Genomic DNA, 17,020 nt, shown 5'->3' with positions numbered 1-17,020 from the left:
CTAATTAATGTATAACACAGACACGAAATAGACATACACAGTCAAAACCTTATACATTAGCCCTGACGTAGGTATTCGCCAAGGCAGATAAAACGTTCTCAGGCAGAAAAACATAACTCAGATAATAAATTGAGTAAATGAGCTGAACGCATTCCAGATAAACTTTTGAGGAGGAAGTAAAAAACTATAAAATTGAAAATAAAATGTAAAACTGATAAGAAAACTGCACAGAAATACCCCAAAGACAGAAACCAAAAAAATAAATGACACACACATAAAAAATATATTTAATATACATACATATATATTTTGGTGTACATAAAATACTTTAAATATACATATTTATGAAATAATTTGTTATCATATGTCCTACATAACTAGTCGCTGTAAAAATAGTCGCAACGTAAAATAGCGGCAATCAATTCCATAATATAATACCCTACGATAAGGTACATCAGTTTCTTTGTTAAGACTCACTCCAGAATGTAAATTCGAATAGCATAGGAATCAATTCAAAACTATATATATAGAACTTTTCACATTTAGGTATCAATTAGGGGGGCGCGTGCCGCTTCATCTGACCCACTGATAGACACAGAGCGCGTCTGCCTGTGGGTGCTGGGAGTGTTCCAGGGCTGCACAGTGAAACGTCCAAACACAATAAAAACTAAATTGCCAATGAAATAGACAAAAGCCGTGAAATAAAAGACAATGCGCCATTGCGTGGGATTGGTCTGTGGAGGGAAGAGAAATGATTATCTAAGATGAATATTCCTCCAGTCAAACTCCACTCTTAGCTTACCTCATCCCTAACAATGAGCCCAACAATGAGCGGGGCCAAGATGCTCATCACATTCGCGGCACAGTTGGTGATGCCCATCAGGGTGCCAGCGAAGTTGGGCGACAGATCGATGTGGTTGACATGGAAGCCCAGATAGCTGGCCGAATTGGTGGCCACCGCCAGGGTGAGCAGGCCAATCGCCAGCTTGGCATTCGCACTGCCCTGGGTGATGAAGCCCAGGCCCAGCAGTGCCAGCATTGGCAGCCAGAGGCCAATCGAGTTGAAGAGCTTGCGTGAGAAGCTCAGCGACATCAGGCTTCCATTGCGCTGCAGTATATCCGACAGCCAGATGAAGAAGCAGGTGAGCAGGATCATGGCAAAGTAGGGCAACGCAGAGAGCGGGCCATTGTGCTTGATGTCCATGCCCAGCACATTCTTCATAAAGGTCGGAATCTGGGTGAGCAGCGTCCAGAAGCCCCAGTTGTTGGCGCAATGAGCCAAGAGGAGCGACAGGAACGGCAGCGAGGTGAAGATGCGAAGCCAGGGCGTGCGCAGGTTTTGATGTGCCACGAATTCTTCGCGACCTGCATCCGACGGGCGACGCAGCTGACCAGAGGTCTCAATGTACCGCCGCTCGTTGGGAGTTATTGAGGAATGCTGCGCGGGAGTGCTGGCGCACAAGTAGATCCAGATCATGGACCACATAATGCCGGCACAGCCGGATATGTAGAATATACTGGGCCAGCCCAGCGACGAAGATGCAATATATCCGCTCACCGACAGCATGATTACAGTGCCAAACTGGGAGCCCGAATAGCAATAGCCCACAAGCCTCGCACGCTCCTCAGCTGGCGCCCATTTGGACAGGAATGTGTGGGTGGATGGAAAGATGACGCCTTGGCAGAGTCCTTGAATGGCGCGCAATACAACGACCAATTTCCAGCCTCCAGTGATCGCACAGAAGGGCGTCAGCAGTGCCAGGCAGGAGCAGATGAGCACGCCGAAGAAGAGCATATACTTAGCACCAATTATTGCCGAGAGATAGCCGCCCGGCACCTGCGTCACGACATAGCCCCAGAAGAAGCTACTCAGCAGATACGACTTGATGCTCTCGTCCCAGGGGAACTCTGGAAATGCTGGATTGGTGTGATTGCTATCCGTCATGGCCACGATGGCCACGGAGAGATTCACACGTAGGGCATATGCCACGGCCAAGCCGAAAAATACTAAAATGCATTGCAGATGACGCACACCAAAACGGGGACCTGTCGAAAATAATAATGAATCACTGTTTCGGAACTGCGTCATATTGTCCAGCGGAGCGCTGCGTTTACCCGTATTTCCAATGGCGTCGTAGCCCGTGTGGCTGCAGCAGTCCGCGCAACCTAATACCATGTTTGCGTTGATTAGTTCTAGTGTCGTTGCTTTGTTGTCTTCGCAATGGCGGTGCTTGAGCGTCTAAGCATTTCGCACAACTGATAAGCTAACGTTGCACAGCAGGAAAATAAGTCGCCAACTGTTCTGCTTACGTTGCGATTTGTTATATTTTTCTACGTTGTCGTGGTCAGTACACACAAAACAGCTGTTGCGCTAGCTGCTTACGTACGATAGTTGCAACTATCGTCAAGCAAACACTGCAACAGGCTGTGTTCATTTTTGAGTACCGATAGCTGTTCACAATGATTGCCCACAACTATCGAGGACAAGAAAAAACTATTGGACAACAATCCTATTATGGAGCGGAGGATTAAAGTAAAAGATAATAAGACGTTCTGATTTTTTTATAGATAACTAGCTCTATGTTGTGTATGCTTTGCAGTGGCTACACACACGCCGCAACAAGTGCGCTGTGTTTAGTGCCCATTATGGCATTTGAAAACTTAAAGCAAAATATTTAAGCAAACGCTCACTATTGAAATATTATTTTTTGTTTAAGGGCTATCCGCTTTGTTAGTCTACCATTAGTTACCATTGTAACAATGAGATTTGAGCTGTGTTTTCTGACCAAGCAACGAGTGTATATTTCAAAATGTAAGTAGTGCGCGCCTGTGCGATAGCCACAGCTATTGCTAACAGAGGACAACTATCGGACAGCAAACACAGCTGCAGCAACAGTTGTGTTTGCTTATGCCAATCGATTGCTTATCGAAGGGCGCCAGATTCAAAAATAACTCGGAATACAATAAATAGTACTTGTTTGTTTTGATTTATGTAAATTTGGCCCTTCGTATTTGGCCTATATATTTCTTTCTTGTTCTCTTTTCGTTTCACTTTTATGTTTGTTGTATGCATATGTCTTCTTTTCTGCCTTTTTTAGTTGATTTAATTTTTCGTACATCACAAGTTGGTTGTTTGTTTATTACTAATTTAACTAATTGACTAAAGACCTACGTTAGTTAAGGCATATATGATTTATAGTTTCACTTTAAAACATAACAATTAATAGAGCAGCGCTTACATTTACTTAAAGATAGCAATCTTTGCTATTTACATTGTCAACTAGCTGTGCTTATCTCATTTGTTATTGTCTTGTTACCATGGTTAAATTGTTATTTTTTATGTACATTATGGAAGAAATACTGGAAATAATAATAATTTATGCTGCCTACACGCTAAACAATTATCATATGTTATTATTATATTATATTAATATCGCTATTGGAAGCACGCGATCGTCATTATGGCAATTTTAAGGTGTTTCTTGATTAAGAACTAACTAATTACTATTCACTTAAGTTAGGTGCTTAGTTTTAGAAAAACACAACAACTAGAAGCAAATCATGCACCCATAAGGTTATTTTCCTATCATTTTACTTAGTTGGGTATGATTTAGTCTTAAGTCCAGGGCTCAGGGTTTGCCATTTGCTATTGGGATTGGCTGCCGACTTTTGTCGCCCGCTAACGGTAGACCCGCCTCGATGCTCTCCTCGTCCACCATGTCAGGTGTATCCCACTTCTGGATCTCCGTGCGGCCGAAGACCACAAAGAGCAGATTGCCAATGAAGTAGAAGAAGGCAGCCACAAAGAACACCGTGCGCCATTCGCTCACGTTTTCCTGCAAATCAAATTCTCAAAGTTAGCCAAGTTGGAATACGTTTCGCGAGCTTCTTCCACTTACCGGATGCTTCACAATTTGACCCACGGCGAGTGGGGCCAGGCCACTCATCACATTGGCCGCCGCATTGGTGATGCCCATCAGGGTGCCGGCATAGTTGGGCGACAGGTCAATGTGATTCACCTGGAAGCCCAGGTAGGTGGCCGCACTGATGCCCACCGTCAGCGTCAGCAGCACCACGGCCAGGACGGAATTCTCTTGGGGCACATAGCCCAGGCCAATCAGCGACAGCATGGGAATCCAGTGACCCACCGTGTTGAAGAACTTCCGATTGAAGGAAGTCGATATGGACTTGTTGTTCTGCAGCACCTTCGAGAGCCACACGAAGAAGAAGCTCAGTATCATCATGACGGTGTAGGGCAGCGAGGAGAGCAGCGAGCTGGACTTGATGTCGATGCTATAGATGTTCTTCATGTAGCTGGGAATCTGGGTGAGCAGCGTCCAGAAGCCCCACATGTGCGTGCAGTGCACCACCAGCAGCGACAGGAACGGCATCGACGTGAAGATGCTGCCCCATGGCGTGGGCGCCATCTTCCGTGCATCCTGCATTTTGCCCACCGACCGCGTCTCCTCAATAAACTTCAGCTCCTCGCGTGTGATGCGCTTGTGTTCCTCCGGCGTGCTGGCCGCAAATATCCACCAGAGGAGCACCCACACAAAGCCACAAAGGCCGCCGAAATAGAAGATGCCGGGCCAGCCAGCAAAGGAGTCGGCAATGAAGCCGCTCGTGGCCAGCATCATGATCGTGCCGAACTGTGCGCCCGAGTAGCAAATCGTGGCCAGCATGCCGCGCTCGTTGGCTGGCGCCCATTTGGCCAGCAGCGAGTGGGTGGCCGGATGCACTGCACCCTGGGTGAGGCCCTCCAGCACGCGCACCACGCACAGCGCCTGCCAGCCGCCCAACTTGAGGGAGAGCGGTGTGAGCAGCGTCAGAATGGCGCAGGCCACCAATCCCACCATCAGCAACATCTTGGCGCCATAGCGTTGAGCGATATAGCCACCGGGCACCTGGGTCACTATGTAGCCCCAGAAGAAGCTGCTCAGCATGTAGGACTTTTCCGATTCCGTAAAGCTAAACAACTGCAGCAGGAGGAGAAGGGAGAGTGGGGGGTTAGAGCTTTGCTCTGCTTTGCTTCGCCTCGTCTTGTGTCACTTACATCAAACTCCGCTGCCTCCTCGGAGCTGTCGAGCGTTGCATTGGCCTCCGTGGCATTCGATGGACCCGACATGGCCACGAGGGCAACGCTCAGGTTGACGCGCCAGGCGTACGCCAGGGAGAGGCAGAAGAAGCAGAGGATGCATTGCACATGCCGCACGCCAATGATTTTATCTGCAAATAGTGAAGAGATATTGGGGTTTATAATAATCGAATAGGATATACATATATTTAAGTGAAGTTCAAAAGAGATTGAAATTCAGAAGAGGAGCAACTGAAGCGGAAAGCTCTATAGAGAACTCTAGAGCTGCTCTGTCCTAATCAAACTACATTCCAATCTCTTTCTCGATTATTATTATCTTATGTCAACTCCTACATTTTTCTAGAACACAAAGCGAGCTAAATAGATTATAGATCAACAGCGATCGTGTGTCATCAAGAAGCGTACCCAAACTGCCTTACAAATCCTGCATATTGTTTACTTTCGTCATTGTAATTGGATTATCAAAACAGTAAACAAAACATGGGAGTTATCAGAGTTTCCCATTGCAAATATGCTAAAAGCGAGCTGCTCAAACTGAATCTGAAACGAAGAATAGCAATGTGAAATATGAACTGAATACAACTTTGGGGCTTTCATGGTGTATTCTAGAATTAAGAATTATTTATTTGAAGTATTGAAAAACCCCTAACTCACTATTCTTTTTATAAATATTTTTACTATCAATTGTTGAATGAGACCAAGTGAAGTAAATAAAAGAAAATGATAATATTATTACTAAAATTCAATATTAAAACAGAATTACTGTTTGGCATTGAGTTAGGAAAAGTTGTTTTTAATTAGTTTCCTCGAACCTTTTACTGGACCGCATACTAAATCTTTTTTAGGCTTAGAAATATTTTACGTTTGTTCTACAAATATTAAATAAATCTATTTTTAGTGATTTATTTATAACAGGTTTCCGTATACAACCTAGTTCTAAACAAAGATCGCAAAATTAAAGTTAAATCGTAAGCAATGATTATGCAAAAGAACAAAGCAAAATATGAAACCATATTTTGTGGAGCTTTTATAATTGAGTACAACTAGTGTTTCAAGACTCTGACTTATAGAGCATTATATCATAGCACATGTGTAGCTGGGTTTGGTGGAGAGCCAAAGCACTCGCGCTCTTATCAATGCCAAAAAGGCAATGAGAGCACGCTCTCTCTCTCACTCACTCTCTCTCCTTCTGTCTCTCTCTCTACACCTCGATCTCTCGCTTTGTATGTGGGGCGCGTTTATTTATAAAACACAGTGTGTCAAAATCTTGTTGTGGCCGCATCACACACGCACACCCAGCCACGTACACACGCACACATACACATATACATACATATGTATTCATACATACACACGCGCAACGCCCACTCGTGTATGTGAATGTGAATTACTCGCGAGATCTGCGCGCCTCAATGAAGTGCAGCAGCAGCAGATGATGACGGTGCTGTACCCAGCAGCGCACAGCGTTAAACCAGCTACACGCGACAACAGCACCACCAGCACCGCTGGCACCACCCAACCAGCCTGCCTGTCGGCCCGCCTGCCTCTCTGCGCCAGCCACTCGAGCTACCTGCTAAAACGTTTGGCCAACTCACACGTGACAGGCGCAGTGCAAACTCGGACGGACGGACGGACGGACGGACAGCTGGGCAGATCTCTCTTGCGGCCATGTGCAGCTAGACGGACAGCTGGACAGACAGACAGCTGTTGGCTATTAATTTGTGCGCCTGCTTCTATATACGTATGTATGTATGTACATGTATTTATATCCATGCAGCCGAAACTCGATTCGGGCTTTATTTTTAGCCGTGCAAAACTGGCCCTAAATGGACTTAGATTTGAGCTAGAGCGGAGGCTTCTACGGCTGCCTCTTCTTTTAGCCACTTGTGGCAGCTGTTGCACCAGCAATTCAACAGCCTTGCGGCGCGGCCTCAAACGGCGCGTCTATTGAACCGCATTGGCTCAAGGTGATTGTAATATTATTAATTATAATTCTCTCTTTTTGTGTTTAGAAATTTTCTATTGCTTTAATTATTAATTAATGAAATTCGCTCAATAATTAAGAGTGCTGGAGGTTGGCGAGCTGCTTGAACTTTGAGTTTTGTTAATTTGCAGACGATCTATGTATCTCTCTCTGTCTCTCTCCCTCTCTCTCTCTCTCGTGTGGTCTCTCGCTTTATTAAGCTGAATCATTGAAACTCTTGCTTTATTTAAATTTATATCTGGCACGTTTTGGCGCTTCGATTTATGTGCTTCTTCTTCACGCTTAGCAACAATTCGTGAGCAGCTCGCTTTTAATGCTCGCTCAGCAGACTATAAGAGGGTATATTAGAATATGTGAATTGTCGTCATCTTATAATCTTATTATTATTATTTGAATGCTACTATCAGATATTTCTGATGATTATTTTGCAATTTACAATTTTGTGGCGTTACTTTAGTACATTTTTTGCTCTATTTAAATATATTCTCATATATTCAATTTATAGTTAGTTTATAGAAATCATATTGAGAGATCTTAAATATAATGCTCAACTGCTATTCAAGCCTGAGCGAGTATTAGACACTGAGTTGCCTCTACTGCAATTCAATTGATTTTCGTTTTTTTTTGTTTTTTTTTATTGTCGTGCTCTAAATGTTAATTTATACGCTTTTGTTTAATCGAAAGAGAAGCAAAAAAAAAAGGAACGAACTACAAGCAATTAAATGTTTGCTCCATAATTGGAAAAGCAACAAAAACTGGCCAAAGAGCATAAATATCATCAATAAACATTTATGAAAGTTGATTTTAAATGATTGATTGCCAATTATTGATACCCTGGAAAATGCCTATATGTGTGCATATACGGATAAGTGGGTCTGGTAAAGGGAAACTTTGATACCCTACACATTTGTTGATACCCTAGAAGCCAATTTTATATTTATATGCACTCCAACTAAGAAAAGTTTCTGAAATTGGATCTTTGATACCCTGTATAATAAAGGTAGCAATTAAATTCGCCAATTAATACCCTGTAAACTACTAAAAAGTATAAGTCATATGTGTACAACTAAATCTAACCAATATATATATTAAGTTTGCAGTTAGATACCCTGTAAAATGACTAAGTTATATATATTATATATACACATTTTGATGTTTGATTGATTTTCGCAGATTGATTGCCTTCTTAGATACCCTGCAAAATAACCAAATATGTCATATATACATATATATATGTATATATATGTATATGTCTGTAGCTCATGGCCATTGCTGATAATTGGGCCGAAGGACACTTTAACATTCTGATACCCTACCCAAACACGTCCGCTGCAATTGTGCTGATAACCGATAAGGTCTAAAAGTAACTGTACGGCCATATAACGAGCACGATAAATTGGAGCAATAACAACAAGAAATCTCAAATACACGCACACGCTTAGGTGAAATATTTAGTATATTCTATATATACATATATATATATATATTCATATATATTTATATATATGCCATATAGCATGTCAGTCTATTAGATTAGATAATTGCTGTGGACTCATCGAAGTCGGGCAGGCTCTCTATGCATGACATGGAAAATGCCCCAACAATAATGAATAGTATTTGTTTTTCAAGTTCTTTTTGACTCGTAATGCTCCCCGCACAAACATTGTAAATAATGTTAAGTAAACTTGAGTTACATCAGCAAAAAATTGAGACAGAGTGCGAGAGAGAGCGAGAGAGAAGAGTGAGAGATTATTTTAAATAATATAAAATAAAATAGAGCCAAAGCTGAATACAACGTCCGATTTGGCTGCCTCTAGATATGCTCCCTGCGCGCCCCTCCTCTTTTTTGTGTTTTGTTTATTTTTATCATTTTCGTTAAGCGTGCTAAAAAATTCATTTTGTCAGCCAAGAAGACATTTAAATTCCACATTTATATTATTTGTCTCGATTTGATCGGACGAAGAAGTTGTGTCTAGAGCTTGGCGTACGCGCAGCGGAGGTCGTCCAGAGAGCACTTATTATATATAGTATACACATACATACATATAAAGTGAGAATCGCGTACAAATATTTACAGTTTTAGACATATTAAAAAAAATAATAATAAAAACGGACTTCAAATGCAATCAGTTTACAATAGATTTGCTTTATAAGGCAGCCGCAGCCGTATAGCTGTATTTGCTGTAATTATGATGTTAAGGGTAGGGGTGGGCGACACAGAGGTGGGGCTTGACGGATCTTTGGGGTTTGGCAGCTACTTCCGGCAACAAGTTTCAGACAATTGACAATTGCACTCGGCCCGCGAGACTTTGTCTTATATAAATGCACGCGACACGTGCACGATAAGCGCTAAGGCGGCATTGGCGGTATTATTTATACGACTGTTCCAGTTTCAAGTGTTGGTGTAATTTAAGTTAACTTATTTTTGGTTTACATACCATTGGCGTATTTCCCAGTTTTCACCATATTTAAAGTGGTTGTCATGTGTGCAGCGCGGGTTTACAGTTGAATGTATATGTAAATCTCCTTTTCTTTCCACCGCTCTCGCTCTCCTCGCTCTCTCTCTCTCTTTCTTTTGGTCTGCAGTCAGTGCTGCACTCAGTGGAAATTTTATATACTGGTTGGGACGTATCAAACAACGTGCTTTGACGACATTTAGGCTAGTTGAAGCACATGTCTTTGATATTTAAATGAAACGATTTCGTTTTCGTTTCCACGCTTATTTCACGGCTACGAACACGTTTTGTTAGCCAACTAGCTCGCCGTCTACTGCATAGAGATACAAACAGCTGGTGCTGCGATACAGTTTACAGTAGGCGAGAGAGAAATACAGTAATAGCTAAAGATACTTTTTTTTTTTTTGTTAAATAAATTTTCTTCTTTTTTTTTTACCCGTTCGAGTGAATTTAACGCGGCTTTTAGTTTGTTCTAGCGTGCGATTGCGACTGCTTGAAATAATTGCCGCAGCGATTCTTATAAATATGATGATCGCCGCGCTCGCCGCACTCGAGAGAGTTCGCCGCGTCCGAGAGGCGAGTTGCTGTCACTTTTTGTTACTGTTCGTTGCTGTTGCTGTTGTTGTTGTTGTTGGCTGGCTGTTGGCACACACATGTGTATCGCGTGAATTCCATTACCCATTCTCTGCGCTGGCTGCTCTTGCTATCAGTGAAATCCGAACACGCTGGCATGCAAGAGCACTCACACACACACACTCACACAAACGAAGCAGTCGGTGCGCGTGTATGCGTGCTGGTTGCTCTCCGCTCTCGAATTTGCCGGCCAATATGTAAACAACAACGAGTTATCAGTCACAAGTCACTTACACTCCGTCTCGCCCGCGCCCTCCCTCTCTGTTGCACTCTCTTCGCCTCTTCGCCGCTTCCTTTCTCGCTCTTTCCTTTACATCGCCTGTGTAATGGCGTTTCACATACTGTAAATACCAAATTAGTCACATTGCCGACATTGCTCTCTCGCTGCCACACTCTCTCCCTCGCTCGCTCCCTCTTGCACTCCCATGCTCTTTTGTGTGAGTGGTGAGAGAGATTGTTTTAAGGACTCCGTTACTATTTCGTTTGTTTCGCTCATTTCTTTGTCTGTTGATAAGCTGAAGCCGCGCTCTCGAGGTCAAGCCGTTGATAATCTATGCGCTCACTTGCAAGGAAGTCTCACTCTCTTCTTCTTCTTCTGGCTGTGTTATTCTAGTTGAGAAAAACAAACTACTTGTAGCTTTGACAGCAGCTGTCGTCTTTTCTATACACACATACATATACATATATTATTATCGCAATCAGAATTGCTTGTTACCAACTCTTACACAATTTATTAATTAAACTAATGGCAGCCATTCCAAGTTGACACCAATAGATGCCCTATGGTATAGCCTATATCAAATATAAGGTACACTTTGTACGGCAGGGAAATGTTTTAAAACAAATTAATTCATGCTTATCAATTGAGTTGAGACTTTGATTTGCCGAAAATGCTATCACAGTTCGTTTAATGCATTGTGATGCCATCAAAGACAACTCATTTTTTTTTTATTATATTAAAAGGTACATACATAGAAATATATAGTATATTATTAAATTCTTATCAGCGGTATTTTTTGAGGAACCAACATATTCCACACGTTTTTTAGGCACGTTTGCAGTGCTTTATCAATTAATGAGGGTTTAAGAGGCAATTTTTCGAGTGATTTCCAGTGATTTTTTTTTTTTTAGTATTTCCCAACTCGAGTTGGTAGAGCCTAGGCATGTGAGAAGCTCTTATCAGATCTTGGGCATACACTAAAAAATTCAACTCTCAGCTAGGACCTAGCATATGTGACTATATTTAGCTAAGCTGTAAATCAGCCTAGTTGATTTTGAATTGAGTCAGCTACTTGAGTCTTACCAATCGACTCCATGACTGACAGACTGACTGCGTTGACTCGGTCTGATCAATCAATCTAATCGCAATCGATGTTATCGCCATTTGGTCACGCCCACGCACTGAAAAGCTGCCCGAAATTCAGCAGTAAATCTGTGCAAAAGCTTATCAAAATGACAAATGGCAAACAGCGCACTTGACGTCAGGTGAAATGGATGTGGATGCCATAAGAGCTCAGTAGACAGCAGGCAGGAGGCAGAGAGCCGCACCTCCCACTGCTCCGTTTATAATAATTAAAATGCAGCTTGTTTGTGTTGTGATTCGATATCGATATGGAAATTTTTCGCACGCCATCGATACAATTTACATATAAACATGGATAAACATACATATAGATACACATACATATATATACATACATATATATAATATATGCATTCCCGCCAGTTACATAAGTAAGTCTTTGGCTACGGCCAGTGGAATTTTTTCTTATAGCTGCTGCGTTTGGTATTCGCCGCCAATTAAACTACGTCAATAAAACAGGCCAAGAGACTGTTGCTTATGCCTCTGACCCATTGAAACCCTTTTGGGTTAACAGGGCCCAATGCTTATGGGCAAGTTTCTGCTATGGCTTGCAGAGGCCTTAGCCTGAATCCATATCTATCAAGTACGAATATTCAGAGTGCCATCTAGCCATATCTGTCTGGCTGTCTATCTTTGTTTCTTGCTTTCTGTTCGCATGCCTTCCCCTCTGTCTCTCTTTTTGCCGTGCGTTATTTTTGTCCATTTATTTAGCCGTCTATCGTTTTATGCCCCTATCCGCCCGACTGTTTATACAATTTTCCATTGTCTGTCTATCGATGTGTCTGCGTGTATGTCTAGACTTTTATTCCTCTATTTCACTGTCTTCATCTATATATCTATCTAGTTGTTTGTTTATCCGTCTATTGCTCTAGGCGCCTTATATCCTCTTATATATCTATTATACAGTGTGTTTATGTCCTTCTACCTGTCCATAATTCTTATGAGTATATTCGCAGCATATTCGTATATTCGCATACATATCCATTCGTCTATATGTATCTCCACCAGTCTACTTATTGGTTTATCCTTCCATTCGCTGGTATGTGTATCGCTTTATCCGTCTATCTATTTCTTATCCTCGTATGAATATATCCGGTTATCCATATCCGAATCCATTATGAATATACCATATTTGATGCAACTCATCTCAGGGTATCTCCTAGTCAACAAATCAAGCCTCTCGCTTTAGCATAGATTACTCATACGTCGTGTATGACTAAGCTATAAATATTTAGTCAAACAAGAGTTTAGGGCAAATTCAGAATAGAATGGAAGGCTGTCGCAGCCAGCATTGACATTGAATTAACATGCCAAGCTCAAATAGACTAGAGTTATTTTCCATCAGACCAGACCAGCACGGACCAGCACAGCCCAGCCCCCAAAGTCGATGGGAAGTGTGTCGTCCCGCTTTGTAGTTGACTTTGGTTAACACATTGTAACCATAAAGACCTTTAGGCTTGACTAGCAAATATTTGCCAACGATATTTCGTGTCGAATTCAATTGTCAAGCTAGCTAGAAATACAGATATATGCGTATGTATATGTATATGTATGTCTATGGAGATGGATGTTTGCCCAGGTCATCTGGCTGTCATCGAGACTAATTGAATTGTATGCAATCAATTGATGTAGCTCAATTGACATGAATTAGCATGCGCATGGAAACTTTTCAGCATAGTTAGTCATCCGTTTGAGCACCAGGTGCTAACCTGGCCCTCAGCCACCCTCAATTAGACTCTGTTTGAATTGGGTTTGGCTTTCATTTTGCACTCGTTCAATGAAATTCCGAGCGCTGGCAAACTGTCAAAGACGCGTTTCTATTTTTCCGCAATTGCGATTGCGATTGCAATTGTAAATGAATTTTCATTTTAATTGCAGTTCTCTCTCTCTCTCTCTCTCTCTCTCTCTTTATCTGTCTGTTCTCTGTTGTTGTTGTTGTTGGCGTCGTCGGCGGCGTCCTCTGTGGGACATAGTCAACAACAGCCATGGGCTGCTGCGTGGGCGTCACTGCTTGACAGCTCGGGCGGCACGTAGTTCATTTAAAATAGAACTTTTCATTTTCACAGCTCGTGCAGCCACTTGAATTTTCACATTCAGCCACAGCCACTCTCGAACTGGGCGGCATAGCACTTTTCCTCATTCAATTTGACAAGCTAAATTGGCGACAAAGACCAATATATAGTTATACAAGTCGATATATCACGTGGACAGCTACTATCGCGTGCAAAGCTCTTCTGGAATGCTTATCTGTCTTTATATATAAATATACCTTACTCAATTTGTTGCAATTGTTGCTAAAGAAATAAACAACTATAAACTGGCAAAGCTTGCAGTAAATACATATATTAAAGCTATTTAGGAATGAAAATTATCAATAGCTAAAACGAGTAGTATTGGTTCATTCCGATCATCTGACTTGATATTACGAAATATCTATGCTACATAGAAACTGTACATAATATATTCATATATAATATATTGTATTTTAATATTATATATTCTCAATTCCAATCAATTAAATCATATCTCAAATAACAAACATTCAAATTTATTATATCTATCACAAAGTATTCGTAGACTTCGTCAAAGAACTTTATCGTATCATAAACAAAAATAATTTCATATTTATGAGGACGATAACAAAAGATAAGCGATTAGTTAATTGATTGAGATAAGACCTAAATTTAAACAAAAGAAGAGACGTAATAAAAGAAAGTATTTGAGAGTAATTAAGATAAACGTATATATAAATTTAAATGGTATTGGAAAAGTATATTTATCTAAAATCAGTTGATATCAAAGAGCAAACTTTAATCGGCGAATATCAAATTATATTTATTTATAATAGTGTATCGCGGCATTCGTCTCACTAAATTCATTTGTCGGCGTATTGTTGTTTATTTATTCTCTTAAGATATACATATATTTTAATATGGTCTCAACTAACAATAAACAATGAAAGCCATTGGCCAAAGTGGCCAAAGACAAAGTGCCAAAAGCAAGCACAATAATTACTCGTGATCATTTGACTAAAGAGATTTAAAGGCTAGTTCCGTTCGCTGTGGTGCGGTGCGTATACTTAACGAGGCGAGCGTCTGCAGTGGCATTAAATGGATATGGATTGTAGAGCCTGTATGGTTAGTCATTCTGCTTCCATAATTAGATGCTTGGCTGCATTCTTATCTCGGAGCTAATTCGCAGAATGTGCAAATCTTATCATTGCGTATGCGCCGTGTGGACCCGCGTGGGGATGAGGCCACTGCGGCAGCCCGTGAAACTGATTTATCACTGTGACATCATGCAGCACGGCACCAACACAGTGATACAAAGAGGCGCCGGACCAGAGACAAAAGATCAAGCGGTACAGTAAAACAGCAGAGGAACAGCTTTTATTTGCATATTTATTTAATTCTATTTGCCCAGCAGAACACAAACAAAACAAGAAAGAAAGCTCTAGTCGAGACTGCTCGACTACGAGATCCCCTGAACCCTACAAGCAACTTATATTTCAATAATAATTAGCAAACACACACGCACACACACACACACGCATACAAACAAACACACGCATATACACACACTCACATATGTGTACAGGCGATTGCGCTTGGGTTGCGCTGCAGTGTGGCAATATTTTGAGAACTTATTTGTTGAATAATTTAATTTCTAGACGTACGATCGTAATGAAACTTTCAGAACGTAATCATAATGTTTAAATGTATGTGTATACCGAAGCACAAGTCTCTTGTATTTGATATACGACTTTTACAAAGATGAGGGTGAGGGGGTGGATATAAGGGCGGGGGGTAAGTTTTAACAAAAACCGAAATTGTATTAAATACGTCTTAATATATATTTAAAATTTGGACACTCTAGCTATTATGATGTAGGAGATATAATTTAAGTGATCTTCGATAAGGTTTTTTATCGATAAAAAATTATCGGAATGAGTTATCGTTTTTTAGTGATAAACTCGATCTGCGCGTGATATATACGGACATTTTAAAAAAAAGTTGAAGTCTCTAGCTCTTATATCTTCTGAAATCGACGCGTTCATACATACGGACGGACGGACGGACGGACGGACGGACGGACGGACGGACAGACAGACGGACAGGGCCAAATCGACTCAGCTTGTCGCCCCGATCAAGAATATATATACTTTGTGGGGTCTGCCACGCCTCCTTCTGCCTGTTACATACTTTTAACAAAACCATTATACCCTGATTTCCCATTTTCAATGGGTTCAGGGTATAAAAACTTAATAACTTTGTCACAAGGCAACTTGATTCATGAATAAAAAAATAGTGAAACAGCGTGACAGTGCATAGATGATGATTAGCACACAAGTCAGTAACTGTTTTTTATATTTTTATAGCAATCCGGTTGAATTTTACCTTTTTTAATGAGATGGCTATCGGCAAAAATTGAAAAAAATATATATGTGTATATTTAATATTAAACAAGCTCTACAATATTGTTAATAACATCGCGTAGCATGAAAGTCAACATTGAATTTCGCAAAACAATTTGCGATAACCTTAATGACAAAGCCAGGCAGAGCGATGGACATACAGAGAGAGAGAGAGAGAGAGAGAGAGCGACTGCCTGTACAGACAATGGCGCAGGAAGAAAATTCAAAAGACCTGCTGAGAGCGAACTAGAGAGCGTAAGTGAGTGAGTGTGAGAGAGATAGGGCGCGCGCGCGTCAAAGTCAATGGTGCCAACGCTTGCTGTGCCGGCAACAAGAGCGGCAATAGCTTTGGCGCCGCACAGTGTTAATTTCTTGCCATTTGTATGCATACACATACCCACACACACTCAATGTGTTATATTTCAACACACATACACACCCACACGCATATATTCAATATACAGCCATGGCGCACCCACTCTCGCGTGCTCATTTGACGAACGTTTGTGTGCGCACGCTCGCTCTTCTACTCTCTCGCTCTCGGCGTGATCTTTGATCACGTTTCTCACACGTTCGGCTCGACACACAGCCGACGACGAGCACGTTCACGTGATGCGCAAGTGTACAATGCCAATCGGCTCTCGGCCGACGCTGACGTTGGCGTTAACGCTGACTGTGTTGCCCCCGCTCTAGTTTGGTACGTCTCTCTGTCTAACTCACACGAGAGCTTTATTGTTGTTGTTGATTTTTTGTAGTGCTCTTTGCGCTCACCATGCAAAATGATTTGCAGAAATTCGATTTTGGAATGGAGTCCAACGCCTTTGGAATGACGTAAATGTGCAGGCTGGAATCAAAATAAACACACACTCACACACACACAATATGCATACAAAAGCGAATGAGAGAGTAATAGTTAGAGCGAGAGAGAAGGAGTGACACAGGGGCGTCCCCTGTTCGATTACGATTTCACCACTGAAGCTGGCGCTCATTAGCTTTGAGTCATGCTGCGTTGCCAGACAATAAAGTACTTCGGATGCAGATAAAATGTAATTTTAAGCCCATCGTTGGGCCCTTT

The 17,020-nt window shown here is 41.7% G+C and overlaps 2 protein-coding genes across 2 annotated transcripts; both read right to left on the bottom strand.

Moving 5' to 3' along the window:
• Positions 1 to 272: 272 nt before the first annotated feature.
• Positions 273 to 2,373, bottom strand: MFS15 (Major Facilitator Superfamily Transporter 15). Its single transcript, XM_018106869.3, has 3 exons — positions 2,116 to 2,373; positions 803 to 2,046; positions 273 to 734 (listed from the first exon to the last, which is right to left on the bottom strand). The coding sequence occupies exons 1-3, from the start codon at positions 2,174 to 2,176 to the stop codon at positions 543 to 545; spliced, it is 1,497 nt and encodes a 498-aa protein (XP_017962358.1). The 5' UTR covers positions 2,177 to 2,373; the 3' UTR covers positions 273 to 542.
• A 662-nt stretch (positions 2,374 to 3,035) lies between these two features.
• MFS14 (Major Facilitator Superfamily Transporter 14) lies at positions 3,036 to 10,049 on the bottom strand. Its single transcript, XM_018106203.2, has 4 exons — positions 9,518 to 10,049; positions 5,054 to 5,226; positions 3,900 to 4,976; positions 3,036 to 3,836 (listed from the first exon to the last, which is right to left on the bottom strand). Exons 1-4 carry the CDS (start codon positions 9,561 to 9,563, stop codon positions 3,630 to 3,632), a joined length of 1,503 nt encoding a protein of 500 aa, XP_017961692.1. The 5' UTR covers positions 9,564 to 10,049; the 3' UTR covers positions 3,036 to 3,629.
• Between the last annotated feature and the right edge of the window lie 6,971 nt (positions 10,050 to 17,020).

This window comes from Drosophila navojoa, chromosome 5, assembly GCF_054131105.1.
Source record: "Drosophila navojoa isolate 15081-1374.11 chromosome 5, UAZ_NAV_1.0, whole genome shotgun sequence".
Classification (NCBI taxonomy): domain Eukaryota; kingdom Metazoa; phylum Arthropoda; class Insecta; order Diptera; family Drosophilidae; genus Drosophila; species Drosophila navojoa.
The sequence above is the reverse complement of the archived record's forward strand: the minus strand, read 5'-3'. Positions and strand labels throughout refer to the sequence as shown.